The 19,638-nt window shown below is 38.1% G+C and overlaps 1 protein-coding gene across 1 annotated transcript; it reads right to left on the bottom strand.

Annotated features, from left to right (window-relative positions):
* Nucleotides 1-3,939: 3,939 nt before the first annotated feature.
* On the bottom strand, nt 3,940-17,549 carry CCT4 (chaperonin containing TCP1 subunit 4). The gene is made up of 14 exons (XM_045788060.2): nt 17,276-17,549; nt 14,822-14,874; nt 13,761-13,850; nt 12,709-12,817; nt 11,963-12,105; nt 10,778-10,899; nt 10,207-10,339; nt 9,016-9,155; nt 7,283-7,379; nt 7,092-7,202; nt 6,871-7,001; nt 6,473-6,707; nt 4,396-4,509; nt 3,940-4,148 (listed from the first exon to the last, which is right to left on the bottom strand). Exons 1-14 carry the CDS (start codon nt 17,400-17,402, stop codon nt 4,134-4,136), a joined length of 1,620 nt encoding a protein of 539 aa, XP_045644016.1. The 5' UTR covers nt 17,403-17,549; the 3' UTR covers nt 3,940-4,133.
* Nucleotides 17,550-19,638: the final 2,089 nt, after the last annotated feature.

A 19,638-nucleotide genomic window follows, 5' to 3' on the forward strand; every position in this document is an offset into this window, starting at 1 on the left:
GACCCCAAAACAGCAAGACAGGCCTACATGCTGAAGCACTGCAAATGGAAGATTAGAAGGAATGAGTGTGGAGGACACATTGTGTGTGTGTGTGTGTGTGTAGAAGAGCAGAAAAGTTTCCATTCACCAACAATATTCTATATTTGCAGATATCTAATGATATAGCTGCAAAGTATGTAGAGCAGAAATGGACAGATAGTGCTACAAGAACAAAATGACAAATCCTACATCAGGGGAAGAATCGTTTTTGTACTTTTGTATTGAGATGTAACATACACGGTGAAGTGAACGATCTTAAATGCATAGTTGGATGAGTTTTGACAAATGCGTACACTCATGAAATCGTACCACTATAAAGATATAGAACATTTGCAGAGAAAGACAGATACCATGATTTCACTCATATGTGGAATTTAAGAAACAAAACAGATGAACATACGGGAAGGAAAAAAAGAGACAGAGGAAAGCAAACCATAAAAGACTCTTAACGATAGAGAACGAACTGAGGATTGATGGAGGGAGGTGGGTGGGGGATGGGCTAAATGGGTGATGGATATTAAAGAGGGCACTCGTTATGATGAGCACTGGGTGTTATATGTAACCGATGAATCACTAAACTCTACTCCTGAAACCAGTATTACACTGTATGTTAACTAGAATTTAAATAAAAATTTGAAACAAAAAAGATAAAGAACATTTCCATCATCCCAGAAAGATCTCTTGTGCCCTCCCAGCCTATCCCCCATTCCATCCCTTTGACTGTTCTAGAACTTCATATACATGGACTCATACAGTATGTACTCTTTTTGCTTTCAGATTTTTTTGCTCAGTGTACTAGTTTCTTTTGTTTTTACTTCACCCATATTGTGTATTTAAGCAGTCTGTTCCTTTTGAAGTGCTGAATAAGATAATAGTTTCCGAACACTGGAAGAATTTTCCTTGTTTTTTTTAAAGATTTTATTTATTTGAGAGAGCAAGCACAGTGAGGGGAGGGGCAGAGGGAGAGGGAGAAGCAGACTCCCGGCTGAGCAGGGAGTCCAATTCCGGGTTTGATCCCAGGACTCCGGGATCATGACCAGAGCCAAAGGCAGACACTTAACCGACTGAGCCACCCAGGCATTGCGAGAGCAATTTTTATTGTAGAACTCATTTAGCCTCAAAACTAAGGCAATAATAGCCTTCTGTAGGCTCTACTGAACTATTTCTGGCCCTTTGTAAACTCTGGTCTACTACTTTCCAGTGGTTGTTCCATGGATGCTAGAACTTTACTTCCCCCCTCCCATAGAAAAATAAATACTCAGCCAAGAACTCAAGACTCTACTCCTCCACACTACAAGTTTTCTCTTGTAGTACTTTGTCCAACTTCTAGCCACCTTAGTCATTCTGAATTTTGATCCCTATCTCAACTGAGCAAGACCACTGGAAAAATAATCTGTATCTCCAAGGCCAAAAAAACTCAAAGGGATCCACACTTAAGACACATGATAGTAAAAATGTCAAGAGAAATCTTAAAGTGGCAAGTAAACAACTTGAGCAAAATGCTAATTTCAAATTTGCTTGTGATTTCCTTAGAAAAAGGTGAACACAAGAAAAATGCACCCAGCTGAACTAAACTGCCTAATAACATGCAAAACACACAAACCCTCAATATATGCTGTTACATCAAATCACTGTTAAGCTACACCCATCCACACAGGTGTTACAACTTGGTCATGTTCAGATAACCCTCCTCCTACCACTTTGCAATGACAGCTGCATCTTAAAATATCCACTGCAAAGCAAGCTTTAGGTGTTTCTCAAGTGGCATATTTAATGTAGTATGTATTTCTTAACCATTTAACACATGTAGATCAGTTTCTACTAGGTTTCTTTCATTTGTTCCTGATGTTGAGTGCTGTGCCCTTAACCACATTTCTCCTCTAAGTCCTATGGTTTCTATTGCACAATTCTGCATTATCACGATTATTAGGGATGTCATTTACAGAACTGACTATATGGCAAAATGTCAGTAATTGTTAAGTCAGGCGGAGGGTATTTAATGTTCACGCTGTTCTTTTAACATTTTTATGTATTTGAAAATTTTCATAATAAAAAGTTAAGGGTTAGCAATAAATAGCACTCAAGAAAAACAAGTATGCAAAACCTCTGCCCCATTAGGGCACAATACCATCCCTTCTCATTATTAAAAAGCACACCTTTTAAATATTTAACAATATGCATTTCCTCTTGTTTTAGAACTATATAAAAACCTCTTTTAGAGCAGTCTCATTTGGTCTCCCATTCCCTAAAACAGACTGGCTTAGATTATTTCCTAAACGTTGTAAAACCTGAGTCAAACCTACTACACAAAGTGGTTAGTGGTTTAATTTACATCAAAACAAATTTAACAGAAAAACGAGTAAGAAACATTTCCTTGGAAGAGTTCCCTTTAAGAATTTTGTTATATAAATAATTTCTACTACTTAGATATAGCCTACAAACCTTGTGCTGAGTAATGGATAAATTCAAATATAAATCATTTGGATTACAGTATTTTGACTCAAAATTTTTAGAATGTACTTCATTTTATAGCAGCTTAAAAGTGTATTTTACAGTAAGCTAATATCCATTAAAATGAGTAAACTGGAATTACTGAATTCCAGATAATCCAGAAAATAGCCATCTAAACACAGTAAAACTTACCACTTACCAAATTATTTACTTATTAACTACTTGTCAGATGCAAAAGAAACTTCTGACTGGTTGGCTGAAATTATTTCTTCACAAATGAGCTTTTGTTGTTTTCATAATACTCCTTGTGAAATACAGGCCAGGAGATGGTAGGCTGAGTGTACCAGAATGCATAGGCCCAATTTATAGTCCACATCAAAGGTCTGGCCTTTATCCAAAGGCAGTCAGTAGCCATGAAAACTTGTGCCTAACAAATTAAAAAAACAAAAATCACTAGCTAGAGTGTGCAGAACTGATTGGAAGGAAGCGAGAAAGAGACTAGTTTGGAGATCTTAAGCAATTCCTGTCAATAGATGATGCTTGTATTAGGACAGAGATAATAAAGAGGTTCCGAACCACTGAACTGACATATTAAGAATTCCTATGTGTAAGATTTGCTACATATACGCATATAGTTTTATTTGTAAAAGGAATCCCAATTAACACAATAATGGTCATATTCTTGAAGGAAAGGATTGGGATGATAGGGTAGAGGGAACTTCTCATTTTTTTACTTAGTATCTCCTGTACTGTTAACTTTTTTAAAAAAGATTTTATTTGAGAGAAAAAGAATGCGAAAGCACACACGCTCACGCAGGGGGAGAGGGAGAGAGAATCCCGAGCAGACTCCCCACAGAGCCTGACACGGGGCTCCATCTCACAACCCTGAGATTATGACCTAAGCCAGTCAGACACTTAACCAACTGAGCCACCCAGGTGCCCCCTGTACTGTTAACTTTAAAAATAGCATATATATATATCACTTTGATATTTTTGTGTAAATGGGGATTTATCAGGGTGATGAGCATATTGGGCCATTTAAAAATTCTCAATACCTCTGTTAAAAAACAAAACAAAACAACAAAACCCACAAAATTTAAAGCATTCAGGATTGAGACCTAAGAAAGTCAACAGGCAAATGTGAATTCATTTTTCTCTCTTCTTACATAGGTTTTTCAAGAATATCAGAAGTAGGGGCGCCTGGGTGGCTCAGTCGTTAAGCGTCTGCCTTTGGCTCAGGGCGTGATCCCAGCGTTCTGGGATCGAGCCCCACATCAGGCTTCTCCGATGGGAGCCTGCTTCTTCCTCTCCCACTCCCCCTGCTTGTGTTCCCTCTCTCACTGGCTGTCTCTCTCTCTGTCAAATAAATAAATAAAATCTTAAAAAAAAAAAAAAAAAAGAATATCAGAAGTAACTCTATGTTGGGGGAGAAGGGCCAATAAATTAATCTGCTTTTTGAACCTGAACATTTAATATTTTAATTAAGTTTTGTCAATACAAGTTCAAGCAAGTGCCAACTTGCCAGGCCCAGGAATTCACAAAGGAAAACAATCTTCCAAACAGCAAGGAACACCAAGGTGATCTTCCACTCCAGATGCACTACTAGTGGCCACAGTGGTGCCAGTCGGCCAGTGTTTATCCAATTACCGAGTGTTTACCTGACAAGAAAAAAACTTGAGTTCCACAACTTGTAATGACAGAATTTTTACGATCAAAGCGGTTTTGGGCAATTACCAAATCCTATTTTTAGAAGTGAGAATAGACTAAAAAGTATGAACTGTTACCACCTTGATGATCAACACAGTAACATTTACCACCCTGCTCCCCTGCCAAAATTCTTAAAAAAAAAAAAACCAAAAAACAAAACAAACAAACACCTTTTTGACCCTGTAGGGAAATACTTACCACATCGTCAATTTTCAGAATGCTCCGAACGGTTTCAGTTGCTAGAGTCAGTGCACTGACTGAAACCAACAAAGGCTGGACAACCAGTTCCTCCAAAATGTTGGAAATACCACCCTGCCAAAGAGCACAAATTGCTTTTAGTATCTGTAATTACACACCTCACCAACTACACTGTTGCCAGTATGACACAAGACCTTTCGAACCTAGTTTTCCCTTGTTCTAGTCAAAAGTAAAATACGCTCTACTAAGCTCTTCTCCATATCATAGGTTCTATTTAACTAAAATCTGAAAAACCGAATTGTTAGATTTACCCAATCCTAACCCCAAAACAACTCCTAATTATCTTTAACTTAAAAATACCCAGGCAAAAATTAGGTAATCACACTAATTAAAAATTTTAAGATTTTGGGGCGCCTAGGTGGCGCAGTCGTTAAGCATCTGCCTTCGGCTCAAGGCGTGATCCCAGCGTTCCGGGATTGAGCCCCACATTAGGCTCCTCCACTGGGAGCCTGCTTCTTCCTCTCCCACTCCCCCTGCTTGTCTTCTCTCTCGCTGGCCATCTGTCTCTGTCAAATAAATAAAATCTTAAAAAAAGTTTTTTTTTTTAAAAGATCTTTAATGCTCAAATCATCCCTGGACCCTAATTCTGAATATGGCCAATCTGGTCGGCCCTGCCTTTCGATCTCTCTCAGATCCCACCTTCAAGTTGTTTGTGCACTGTCAGTGATGGCCATAACAGGCAACCATGCCTCCAGTCTTCCCTCCTCAAAATACTTTTTCATCATCTTAGCCTCTTGGTTAAAAAAACAGTAGCTCCCAACTACTGGAATAAAAACAAAAAAACCTCCCCCATAACTGCCCCAATACTCAAAGGTCTCCTCATTCTAGCTCTTAGGGGAGCTTTCCAACCTTAAAGTCCACTATGTATTACCAACATAAGCCCTCTAGACAAAACGAGTAATTTCTTGGTTCCTTTCACCTATAAAACATTTGTTTCCCCACGTGAAATTTCCTCGTCCCTTACCAATCAAAGCTGCACCTTCATAAAGCTTTCCCAAACCAGGAAATGCCCTTCCTTTGGAGTTGTGTATCATTCAAAAAATATTACCTTGGATTGTCAGTTATTTTCCATTATGTATTATTTGTCTCTTTAATAAAAGGAGACATTAATAAAGCACTAATACAATAGGGGAGATTATTACTGTTGTACGTGTTTACCCTACACAACTATACTATGCTACTGGCCACAACAGCAACAATGATTAATAATATTTATGTAATGTTTACTCTATGCCAGGCAACTTAGCAAGAGCCTTCTAGCTGGTAATAACATTTAATCCTCACAGCAGGCATTTGAGGGAACTATTAATTGTCCCTGTTTTTACACTGAGGAAACTGAAGCACAGACTAAGTAACTCACAAGAGTTACACAATCAATAGGTAGCACAGTAATGAACAAATAATACTTTTCACTTAAGACCTCTTCATTCTTAATGGCATAAATTAGTTAACCTGCAGTTCTCTTATTTGGATCCGAGATTACCTTTTTTTTTTTTAAGGCAATCTCTACACCTAATGTGGGACTTTAAATTCACGACCTGGAGGTTAAGAGTCATACACTCTTCTGACTGAGCCAGCCAGGCACCCCTAAACCCAAGATTACTTTAAAAAAAAAATTTATTTATTTGAGCGAGCAAGCACGGGACATAGGGGCATAGGGGCAGAGGGAGAGCAAACTCCCCACTGAGCTGGGAGTCCAACACAGGGCTGGATCCCGTGACCCTGATATCATGACCTGAGCCAAAATCAGGAGTCAGACGTTTAATTAACTGAGCCACCCAGATGCCCCCCTCCAAGATTACTTTTAATTAAGAAGCTTTTCATGCGGGCAACCTTTCGGGTCCCCTCCCTCTTTGGGAGCTTTGTACTCTACCGTTCAATAAACTTTACTAAAGCTCAATAAATCTTACTTCGCTGCCCACCAAAAAAAAAAAAAAAAAAAAAAAAGCTTTTCATTCAACAATTATGAAGTTCTTAACATTTTCATTTCTGCAATAATTGAAGACTAAATTATTACCTTTCGGACATTAATGCCAGTAGTTTTTTCTCCTTGGGCATGCCGGTTTCTTAGTTCTGTTACTGTAGAAATGGGATTCAGGCCAGCATTTTCAGCTAGTGTAGATGGAATGACTTCCATAGCATCTGCAAAAGCACGAACGCAGTAGGATTCCATGCCACTCAATGTTCGTGAATATTCAGTTAACCGCAGAGCCAATTCTATCTCTGGAGCACCACCTCCTGCAATAAGAGCTCTGAAATTCACAAATACATTTTAAGCTTATTTTATCCAACAGAAAGCTATTTTTAATAACTTACTAAATATACCTTATAATAAATAAGGTATAAATAAATAATAAAAATAGTCAAAGCATAGAAATTTTAATGTTCAAAATGTTACTTGGTAACTTATATTACCTCTTCTTCACTAAACAGCGAATAACACATAGGGCATCATGAATGGAGCGCTCGGCTTCCTCAATCACCAATTTGTTAGATCCACGAACAACAATTGTAACTGTTTTTCCAGGACTTGTACAGCCTGTAATCTTTAGTAAACAGACTCCAAATTAGGTATTTGAAATAAGGGTTAAAACAAATAACCCAGGTAAATAAAAGCTGTATTACAATACTGTTACCTTGAGCAGTTTGCCAGAACCATTTAAATTGACCTCCTCAGCTAACTCAGCTGATCCCAGCATGTCAGCAGTGAATTGGTCAATATGAGCAACTGGCTTGGTTCCAATTGTCTGGGAAAAATATCAAACCCACAGATTAAGACAACATTTGACTATTGGATATTCTCACACAGAAGATAGGAATATTTTACCTTACAAATGAATTCGATGTCTTCTCTTTCAATATCCTTAACCACCATAATCTTCATTTTGTTCAGAAAATGTAATGCAAGATCACTAAGAGCATCTCTAAAATACAAAATCAGTGATTAGGTCAATGATAGAATAAAAAAAATTTGCTGTTCAACTACTTTTTAAGCTTTTCATTTTATTATTGTTTAAATGATAAATAACTCAAATTATCTGTAGAGGAAGACACTTTAAATTTAGTTGACCAAGTTTATGAGCTCAAAACTCCTTGAGGATTTCCAACGGATAATATTAAAATGCACCCCAGCAACACTATTTGTAAAGGACACAATAAAAATTATTGTCATAGTTTTTATTAGTTTAACTTTGATAATTAAAACTTTATTGATATTTCATGAATTTAGAAGTATAATCAATTCAAGACTCCACGAATTTACACTTTCTCACAACTTATCTGGAACAAACCTCCTGACAACCCTGTGACACTGGAAGGGTAGATATTACTATCCCTGTGCTACAGATAAGCTAATTAAATTGAGAAGTTTACTTAGGATCACTAGCTACAAAGTGACTTAGTAGGAGAACCAGGTAATCAAACTCTTCATTCAGGTTTCTACATAAAATAATCGCCCACAGTACTTTCTGGCCTAATACTACCAGAATACAAGGGAATGTGTCTACTTACTAGAAGAGAACACTGAATGAAAAAAAAGGGATCAGTTCAAACTTTGGAAAATTCTTCTGATCCATGAACTACATTCCCCTCAAAAGAACTTCTAAATTTCAAGCAAGCAATTTCATGGACCTTTAAATAAATGCCTCCTTCAGCTAGCTCATCAATTCTAGACCAAACTTACCTTTTCAAAAACAAAGCATTCCATTTGTTTGATATATAGGATCTTGGTCTAGAAAAAACATACAGTTGACTCTGGAACAATGCTTGAGTTAGGGGCACTCTCCAGCCAAAAACACGCATACGATTTTTGACTTCCCAAAAACTTGACTAATAACCTGCTGACCAAAGCCTCACTGATAACATAGTTATCCAGTATTTTGTATGTTACATGTATTTTATGCTGTATTCTTATAATAAAGCTAGAGAAAAGAAAACGTTAAGAAAACCAAGAGGAGGGAGGCCTGGCTGGCTTACTTGGAAGAATATGCAAATTTTTTTAAAAAAGATTTTATTTATTTATTGGACAGAGAGAGACACAAAGAGAGAGGGAACACAAGCAGGGGGAGTGGGAGAGGGAGAAGCAGGCTTCCCGCTGAGCAGGGAGCCTGATGCAGGGCTTGATCCCAGGACCCTGGGATCATGACCTGAGCCGAAGGCAGATGCTTAACAACTGAGCCACCCAGGCGCCCCTAGAATATGCAACTCTCGATCTCAGGGTCATGAGTTGGAGCCCTAATTTGGGTGGAGAGATTATTTAAATAAATATAACCTAAAAACCATGAGTAAAATACATTCATAGTACTGTACTATAAAAATAAATCCACATGTAAGTGGACCCACACAGTTCAAACCTGAGTTGTTCAAGGGTCAACTGTATATCCTGCACATTTAAATCATCACAGTGGGAAGAGAACTCACTCTAGCGGATTTATCAGAATACAATGATGTCCAAAAATGGAGATCCATTCTAGATTTCTACCCACTCCAAATGTTTCTTAAAAAATTGCTAGAGGATCCAAATTAGTCATTAAAAGGTGAACAAAATAAATAGCCCCATACCTCAGAATAGACTTCTGTATGAGAAGGACATTACATCCTGTTTTTTTAATTTGCTTCACTAAATTGAGAATATAGGCTCTCTCCTCCCGCAGCACACGGTCCATCTGGACATAGTCAGAAACTACTATTTGATTATCCATCTGTTGAGAGAGAAAAAAAAAATCCCACTAATAAGTTGCATTAAGAGTTTTGTGGTATTTTTTTTTTTCATTTCAAGAGTTTTTAAGTGAAAAGGACAGACTTTTAATGAAAGTATTATGTAGCATGTAAATTCAACTAAAATCATATCTAATAAATTATAGAAGCATACATAGAAAAGGTCTAGGAAAATGAATATACACCAATCTTAACTCAGGTCTTTAACTTTCACCTATACACCTTGCTGTCTGATTTATATTTCTTTACAAGCACATTTTTGGTAATTATAAAATGGTTATCCTAGTTCTTGAATATGTCAATTTCCTTCACACAAATATATGCATTACTGAAATAATTTCAGTTGCATCCTTTTAACTCTATGGCTTGTTATAAAAACTGGTATGCTGAAAGGAGGTACCAGGGACAAATCTTGTTAATCAAAGGTGAATAAAACAGCATTATTTTTTCTATGGGTTGAACTTTTGGGAAACACATGACTCAACAGGAAATCTGTACGCCAATACAATGTAAAAGGAGAGCAAATCTGAGCAAAGTGATAAGATCAACCACTCCTTTTTGGAAATAACACTTACCGAATAAAATATATGAAAATACCTTTAAAAACATTTCTTTAGAGTATAAATAGTAAGCTGGTTTCAACTTTCATTTGTGCAAATGTAGGACAAAAGATCTGCCTGCTGCTATATGATGGAGGTTTCTCAGAAACCTACAAAGAAACTGAAAATTCCACTTACACTGCAACTTTTAAATAACGTATTTTTATTATTTCATACACCGTGCCCCTACTGTTATTTGCCTTCATCTATGAAGCCAATACTCAATTTCAGTGACAGACTACTGAAGCCATAGATTTGTCAAATCTGACATCCAACAATTTCTACTTTTGTCTCAATCTTACTAATTCTTTTGAAATCTATGATCTTTATCACTAGTATCACTATCTTCTATTTTTATAATATTGAACACAAAGGTCCGAGCTATGAGAAAGCTACACACACAAACAAGGAACCAATTTCATTTGGTTTTACTTACATCTGTTTTGGGAGCAGATAAGCAAAACTGAATAAGCCCGATTTTAGCCTTTTCAACTCTGGTTATGCCAGAATTTGCCACCTTTTGAGTAAGTACCAGCCCTTCCACCAGCTCACAATCATCAATTGTCCCACTAAGAAAAAAGAAAACAAGGAGACAGTTAACAGAGGGTGGAAATCTGTGAGTTTAATAGGTTGCTAACATTAAAAATCATCTGTCCAATAAAATGTGAGTCAGTCTCACATTTATTAGTGCCCCAATTCCTGAACTTCTTTGATCACACTACCACCTAGCCATCATAATGGAATATAAACAAATTCTTGAGATTCCCACGTTAATACAAGTTCTTAGATTAATTTTTAAATAAGATTTCTTTATTTATTTGTCAGAGACAGAGAGCTCACAGGCAGGGGGAGCGGCAGGCTCCTCCCTAAGCAGGGAGCCTTATGCAGGACTCAATCCCAGGACCCGGGGATCATGACCTGAGCTAAAGGCAGACACCTAATGGACTGAGCCACCCAGGCGTCCCTTTAGATTAATTTTTATTAAAATTATAATTAGAAATGCTTACCCAAGTTTCTTAACAATTTTAATGTCTCTAAGATCTACACTAGTAGCGGTGGCTGGGTCAATCACTTTCATCACTGCATTTACACTCATTGGAGAAAGCAGACTTGAATACTGAGAGACAACCTAGAATTAAAAAAATAAGTCAGTTTCACAATAGAAAAAATCCTAGTTGTTTAATGACAAAGATCTTCAAGAAGTAATCTTAACCACTTTTTTGGGGTGATGGGGAGAGTGGGAACATGAGACAACATTCCATACAAAGTGTCTTCTCCACTCAGGGTATCAGTCACCAAGGGCACAAAATATGTAGGCTTCTTTCCTATTTTATTAACCTAGTAGAAAGGACTGCCTAGATACTAATTCTATAGAAAATCCAAAAATCAAATTATATGTAGATGTTTCTTATCTAAAATGATTTTGTGAGCAAATGCTATATATGTGCACCCCTAATACCGATGGGCTAATAGAAATAACTAGTGACTAACACTAAGCACTTACTGTATGCGAGACAGTGGTCTTATTAGCCCTTTACACATTTACATAACCGTTCAATCTTCAGATGAAGAAATTCAAAGAACCACAGAGCTTAGTCAAGTGATGAGCCCAGTACTAAACCCAAGCAGTCTAGACTCTATGATCAATGCTTGTTAACCCCGCTATTCTGTCTATATTAGATTATCAATATCATCTATGTCACTAACACTATCCATGTAACACTGAAAGAAGATGAATATATTAATATAATGCTGATAAAAAAATGGGGAGGGGTGACACAGGACATGAGAGAAAACAAGAACATTAAGTTTGCAAAAAATTTTTAAAAAATCAATGCTTTAAATTTGAAAACTAAGAAAAGCAGCATTATTAGTTAAGAGGAACCATGGATGGGCAAACCTGTCCTGGGTGCCAATCTCCACTTATCCCTTACTGATAGGTTTTAGATTAGTTACTTAACTTCATTAGATCTATTTTCCCATCAGTAAAATGGGCATACAGTTTACTTGACAGCCCTGAAGGAAGAAATTTGACGTGAACTAATTCAGTTATACAAATTACCTCACTTACTTAGACACTCCAGACCTAACATTTATGAACTGTATAGCATCAAAAATCACAACCTAAGAGTTACAATTCTTAACAAGCTTTAAAAAGTAATTTTACAATGATCCCTGAGTACTGGTCTCACCTTAGAGTTCAGTGAAGTGGTAGCACTATTTAATAAAGTTTCTCTGTCACTTAGTTCCACAGGTCGAGACATGTCAGTCAAGATTTCTATACCCTTTTCCAAAGCCTTCTGGAATGACTCAGAAATGATGGTCGGATGAATCCCTGTCGTTTGTTAAAATTTAGTTATTGTAACACATAAACTACACATGACATTACTCATTATAATTTCTAAGTAGCCATAATTTTTAAATGATCTAAATTAACTTAGGCTTCAGTTATAAATAAAATAGCTTGAACAACCTTAACTACTATTATGGTTAATAATTTATTTCCATTAATTTAGAACAATCAATTCTGCGCTCTTGATATTTATACTTTTCAAAACACCAAAAATCTAGGTAAGAAATAGAGTAAGTGACTGCAAAGTCTCCACTATGGTTAATCACTATTTACCACAACAAGAACCCATACTACCTCTCCCAAATCACCATTCTCAACTACAGCCTAAGATTAGCACCACCACAACTTATTTTAGAAAAGTAAAATTTTATCAAGTTCCACTCAAAATGAAGCCTGATGGGGCGGGGGGGGGGGAGAGATAAAGAAAAGAAACAGAAAAAATTTTCTTATTTGTATGACAAACACATCAAAATTTAACCTAAAAATTCCTAATAAAATCAGTTATTCCAAATGAAATATCAAATCTATTACTTAATAACTTTTGGCCTTTATTTAGTAATAAAACATGTCCTATGTCCTACCTACCTTTCTGAAGAAGCTTGGTACAGGAATCTAAGAGAGAGCCAGCAATGATGACCACTGATGTGGTGCCATCTCCTGCTTCTATATCTTGTGCCTTAGACAGCTCCACCAGCTAAGTAAACAGAACATGCTAAGTTGCTCAGTGAGAAACATGAGGACCCAGTAACATGAGATATAAAATGAATGGCCTTTGTATCAGTGTCAAAAAAAATTTGCTTATTATCAACACTGTAAGATTCAATATAATTCTTGAATTCTTGGGTTTCATTTTATTTATTTTTGAGTGTCATTTTAAAGTGACTGATGTATTTGTGACACAAAATTCTGCTCATATACTCTCTATAAAAATCTATGTTACGGCTTCTAGTTCAGACTATGGGTTATACATTTTTTTCTTCCCAGCTGTTAAAAGTTCCTGTCAGAAAGTATAAATGATGTTGCACCACAGGTACCCTATAAACTTGGAAGCTAAAAAATGGGGCATTCTGTAAGAGAGAAGTGTCAGTTTGGAGTCCCTTGGAAATTTATCTGAATTGACCCTGTATAAGCATAAACTGATTCATTTCAAAAGTCATCTTTACATAATCAAACATAACTTTTTGACAGGAATTTCTTTTTGCAGATATGGTGACTTCTCACTTGATACTGGACTCATCATCACACTTAGCTGAAATGGTAATTGTTTTTAATAAACCCCAGTGTTTAAGTGTAGACACGTGATTTTGCACACAATTAAGATTACATTGCTCTCTTCCAACTGACACCCACTGAACTAATAATTTAAGCCATTTCATATTTTTATCTTCTTCTTCCTCAACTATACAGCACATTCCTGTGGACAAGGAGATTCATGTTTTATTACAACCCTGCACTGAAGAGCACAATGTTAGTTAGGCACACAACGTATCCTAAAAACATGCCTGTTTAACACAGAGAAAAAGAATTTACAATGCTTAAATAATACAATGTGATCAAATAAAACAAATTTAATTGTTTATAAATATCAAGCAATACACTTAAAAAAAGAAAACAACCTCATCTAAAATTATACTTACCATTCTGGCTGCTGGATGTAACACCTGCATTTGTTTCAGAATGGTGGCTCCATCATTTGTAATGGTCACATCGCCTTTTCCATCTTGAATCTGTAAAGTTACGTTTTTTAAAAAAAGCTGTATTTCAAAAATTGTTCTTTACTCAGCATTATGACACCCTAAAAGCTCTACTAATTTTAAAGCTTCTTAGTAGAGAAGTTAGTTTATGTTTGCACAGCTTATAACTGTGCTTAATTTCAAATTCTCTTCCCTTACATTAATATTAATGACATAAGAAATATGCAGCAACAGTCTAGCTTTACAAGTGCAAATACTTGGCTTTACTCCAGCTATTTTTTCATTTGTTTGAAAGTGAAAGAAATCTAGACACGCACATACAACACAACGCAGAAATAACACCATGAAGAATTACTAACATTATTGGGTTCATTTCCATAATAAATGATTACCACGGATCTCCAAAAAAGCACCAGAAACATAGTGAATGCAATTCTTCCAGTCAATATGGGAACTTACGTCTTAGTATTTTCCACAAAGGGTAAACAGCATTACTAGCAGGGACAGATTTTAAAATATCCAGAGGGAATAATAATTTGTGTATCATCCAGACAATCCTTCATATTCTTTCTCTCTCATCTGGATGTTAACTAGCACTGATTTTGAGGGTGTATTTCTCAAACGTTACTGGAATGCACTGGAATGTTTTATGCTACCAGTCAATCACACTAGAAGAACAAGTGAAATTCTACAGACCCATGTTGGGTCACAGTTATATCAATAAGGAACACCAAACTCAAACGTTTACCTATAGCCTTACTCTACTTTCCATGTAACAACACAAAAGGTAACTACTTTTGTGTATGTACTTTCATTGTTTAAAAATCATTTAAAAAAATATGAATTATATTTAAGTCCTGTTCACCCCCCCAAAATCTATTATTCTTCTAAACTCTCAAAATATAACATTTTTTACTCTTTAAGCAGCACTACCTTAACCCTCTACCGAGATTCTGCAGTGCGGACAGTAGCACTCGTATGTAATGAATAATTCGGTTTTTTACCATTTTATCCATTCCTTTTGGTCCCAGGCTTGTTCTAATAGCATCAGCAACAGCTGTAAACAGAAGAAATCAAGACCCCTTTAAAAAAAGCAAAGTATTTCTCCTCTCAAATAATCATCTGTCCTTATTAGGATATGGTGTACAACTATTTACTGCGTCCATTAAAGAAAATTCATTGTCTAATAATAATCTACTGGAAACACAAAAATTTATTCCTTTAATGGTATGACACTTCACCTTTTGTTGTTAAAGTCACTGTACATAATATCTGTGCCCTGCCTATGGTAGAATAAATTTTGAGGATTTACCTAATCTTCCTTTAAATATCAAAGTAAGCACAATAAGTAGTTATGAGCTCAGAATGGAGACTGCGTTCTTTTCTTCATTGCTTAAAAGAACACAAGCAGCAACAGGAGAGGCAAGATTTGCTACTATGTAATTCCCCTCATTTGTCTATTCTGTCTCCCCTAATTATAGAGTGTAACTTTTGAAGGCATAGACTTGTCCACCAATGTGAAGCTGGTACAAAGATGGCCCACAGTAAAACACCCTTGGACACCCTCCACCCTGCCACCAAATAAACCAAAACAAAAACCCCAAACCTTAACCCAAACAAAAACCCTAGCTTTCAGTCATCACTGGTACATTATGAAACATCTTTGGATATACAGTCTACCATTCCAAAGTCACGTATTCTTATTAACTTCCCTAAGAATGGTTCTGTTTTATTAGTCCAGTTAAGGGAAACTGGATTTGATGAACACTCAAGTCAAATCCCCTTTTCTTTAAGAAGCCCAGGACAAATAACTAGACTTTCCCCTTCCTCACATACCACCTCACCCCATATACACAGGGCTGAGACTGTGCCCTAATCATTGTATACTCCACAACCAGTATACTTCCCCCTTTACTAAGTAAATCATACAAAAAGATCTTAAGGAAAAAAAATTGCTATAATTAAAAATTATTTACTATTTGTTTCATAGTTTTGGACTGCTATTCCTAATTATCCAGTCAATATTATGCTTTCAGGTGATTTCAGTGGACCGACAGGGCCATGATTCTACAAGCAGACCAATTCACTTTAAGAATGCCTTCACATTCATCTACATGAAGTAGTTAGGAAAACACACCCTATTCAAAAAATAAAAGATTTTAGACTGCTTACATATCCAAAAGTGTCTGATGTTTAAGATACTGTGTGGCACACAGAAGGGTCTGTTAAAGGACTCGTGAAGAGTACTAGAACTAATACTGCTTTTCTGTGTGTATATGGTTTTTACATGATCAACCGATTTTGGGGGGGCACTTTTTGGGGATAACATCTAAATAAGAAACTGGATCCCTGAATTAAACTGAAAATGCACCTAAACTAAAGCAACTTTTCTCTATCAAGTTTACTAGGTTTTGTCTGACTTGGAAAGACTAGTTGTGCCCCTTTGTTCTGAGTTCTCATTTAAATAGGTCAGGTTCACAGATAATTTCACATGGCCTCTGCTCACCAGGACCTTCAAGATTTGGCCCCATCCTACCCTTCCAATTTCACCTCTCATGTCTTCTTGCACTTTATTCTCTAACTGTAATAAAATACTCACTGTATTTCAATACTCATCAGCTAAGATCTCTAAGCCTTCGTCCTCATTTTTCCTTCCAGACTCTTCTGTCTCAACTACTCTTAATTCTCCCAACCCCCCCCACCCAAAGCTAACACTTTCCTCAATTTTATGGTTGAGGAAACGTTAGCTTAAAGTCCGAAGGTCACAAAGCCACTCGGTAATGGTAACAGAGAATGGTAATTAGGTTTTCATTTCTATCATATACCAAACTATTCTACAAAAAAACGAACCACCAATAAATCGTCCGTATCCCTAGACTTGCTTGTGTTTGGTTGCACATGCAGGGAGAACATGAAAGCACAACCTAGCTTTCCATATGGCCGATCAAGACGGGTGAGTCTTCCCCACAGCCCAATACAAAGGGCCCCGCCCCAACGTAAGCGCGAGGTTTACCCAACTCATTTCATTAGTTGCGCCGAGAGCTTCTTTAAATGATATTTTTCTAAGAACACTCAAAAACTAAAATGTATTCTGCAAACAACATTCTACCAGTGGAACCAATAAGCAGATAAGCGACAGTGCTCAGGTGTCGGATCCCATGGGACCGCTACGTGCGGTCCTCAGCATCTTTCTCCCAAAGCATGATGAGCGACCGAGGATGAAAAATGACGGGCGTCTAAGACCCAGAATAGGGCCAGCCCAAAGGTCTCCATACTTGGCGTTGGGAATTACCGGCAGAAAACAGTCAAGTTCCCTCCACAGGGCTGCTATCCCTGGAAGGACAAAATCTTCTCAAGTAACAGAAAATGAGCTTTAGCCACCTAAGTTCAGAATGCGAGTGCAGAGCTCGACCGAGCTCGACTCCGCACGGTCTCGGGTCAGACTCAGGGAGCGATACCTTTGGCCGCGGAGATGTTGCTGAAGCGGATCTGGGCCGGCTTGTCACGATCCTGATAGGCGCTTTTGCTGCGGCCGCCGGCACCTCCGGCGGGCGCCCCACTTCGGGGTGCCGCGTTCTCGGGCATGGCAAACTTAGCTGGGTCTGCGTTGGCTCGGGAAGGACGGATGGACCCGGATTCCAGCCGGCCACGGGGAGTAACGGAAGGTGCCCACCGCCTTCACGAAGCTTCCAGAAAGCAGCGCGGGCGGCGGGAGGAGGGGGTGGAGAGGGGGCCTGTCAAGCGGCGCGGCGCTGACATGACGTAGCAGGCTGCCCGCCGCGCGCCGGTTGAGGTAGCTGTAGCAGGGAGCTGGGGGTTTACTGGGAGTGTTGGCCCCGGCCCCGGGTGGAGGCGCGCTGGGGGAGGACGCTTGAGAGGCAGACAGAACAACCCATGATTTTAAAGGCGGGTGTTGGGCACCCACATCGCCCACTGCACTGTCCTCGACCGTGAGGTCCCTTCAGTTAATTCAAACCCGACGCGTCTACGAGGTGTTGTGGGTTCTCGGATTACTCCTGAACGGGCGTGGCTGAGCCGGTTTTTGCTGGGCAGCTTAGCGTTGTATTCTGTTCAGTTTTGTTCATTTTGAAAGAGGTGGAAGAGAGAGGTTTGGGGTGGGTGTCTGTTCTCATTTGGCGTAAGTGTTGATTGTCTCCTATTGATTGATACTGAGTGGTAGTTAGAGATTTAAATACATCCTCGTTAAAGTCCAGAGAATTTTACTAGTCTTGAAGCTATGATTGCCTGCCAAACCAGGACTGCCTGTCTGATACAACGCCCTCGTTGTATACTAGTTTCTTTTTTTATTTTATTTTATTTTATTTTATTTTATTTTATTTTATTTTATTTATTTATTTTTTATTTTTTAATAATGATTTTTTATTATATTATGTTAGTCACCATACAGTACATCCCCGGTTTTCGATGTAAGGCTCGGTGATTCATTAGTTGTGTATGTATACTAGTTTCTTATACATAACATAAGCCACTCACAGGGAACCTAAGCTTTTTAGTTACGGTCATTTAGTTCAGTTATGTGCTAGGTGCATTGCTAAACGCTTTAGACGTTTTATCTCATTTAACCTTCACAATCATTCTGTGAAGTGGGCGCCGTTATTATTATTTTTAGTAGACAAGGTAACCGAAACACAAAGAGAACTGAAGCCCAAGATAAACCTTTAAGTAGATTGAAACCGTATTTCCATACAGAGCAACGACTTCCCAGGTCATGAGCTGAACTGCTGGGCTCCTGTTACCAACTGTTTTTATTATGGAAGTTCACGTATGTTAAGTTCGTTCAATGTTCTTTCACAAATAAATATTAAGCGCTCATAAAGCAGATATGTCTGGGATATGTTCGAAGTACTTAATCCTGTGCTTTTACACGGCTTGAGGAAATTAGCACTAGAAGATGAACTTTTCTTTTTTCTTTTTTTTTAAGATTTAATTTATTTATTTGACAGAGATAGAGACAGCCAGCGAGAGAGGGAACACAAGCAGGGGGAGTGGGAGAGGAAGAAGCAGGCTCATAGCGGAGGAGCCTGATGTGGGGCTCGATCCCGTAACGCCAGGATCACGCCCTGAGCCGAAGGCAGACGCTTAACTGCTGTGCCACCCAGGCGCCCCAAGATGAACTTTTCTAAGTGCTCTTTAACTCATGTGCGTCGGGTGCTGACTTCTCTTTTATTTTATTTTTTTTTTTAAGATTTATTTACTTATTTTAGAGAGAGAGCCCGAGTGCGTGAGCGAGCAGAGGGAGGGGCAGAGGGAGAGAGAAAATCTAGCAGAATCCCTGCTGAGTGCGGAGCCCACAGGGGGTTCCATCCTATGACCCCCAAGATCATGACCCAAGCCAAAACCAAGCTCATTTCACTTTTAAAAGGACCACACTTCTGTGGGGTGCCTGGGTGGCTCAGTCGTTAAGCGTCTGCCTTTGGCTGAGGGCGTGATCTGGCATTCTGGATTGAGCCCCACATCAGGCTCCTCGGTGCTGGGCAGCCTGCTTCTTCCTCTCCCACTCCCCCTGCTTGTGTTCCCTCTCTCGCTGGCTGTCTCTCTCTCTCAAATAAATAAATAAAATCTTGAAAAAAAAAAAAAAAAGGACCACACTTCTTTGATGTAGCTCATAAATATCCTATGATTATTTGTTAAGACAACTGATGTGCGATCATGGAAACAAGTGTGTGATGATGGAAATAGCATTAATTTGGGGATCCAAAATCCTGGCTTCCAGTTCTACTCTGCTACTTATTAACTATGTGATCTTGGGCAAGTCATTTAAGTTCTCTGGGTCTCATTTTCCTTACCTATATAATAGTAG

Source organism: Ursus americanus, chromosome 7 (genome assembly GCF_024610735.1).
Source record: "Ursus americanus isolate L20-20 chromosome 7, mUrsAme1.1.p, whole genome shotgun sequence".
NCBI classification, from domain to species: Eukaryota; Metazoa; Chordata; class Mammalia; order Carnivora; family Ursidae; genus Ursus; species Ursus americanus.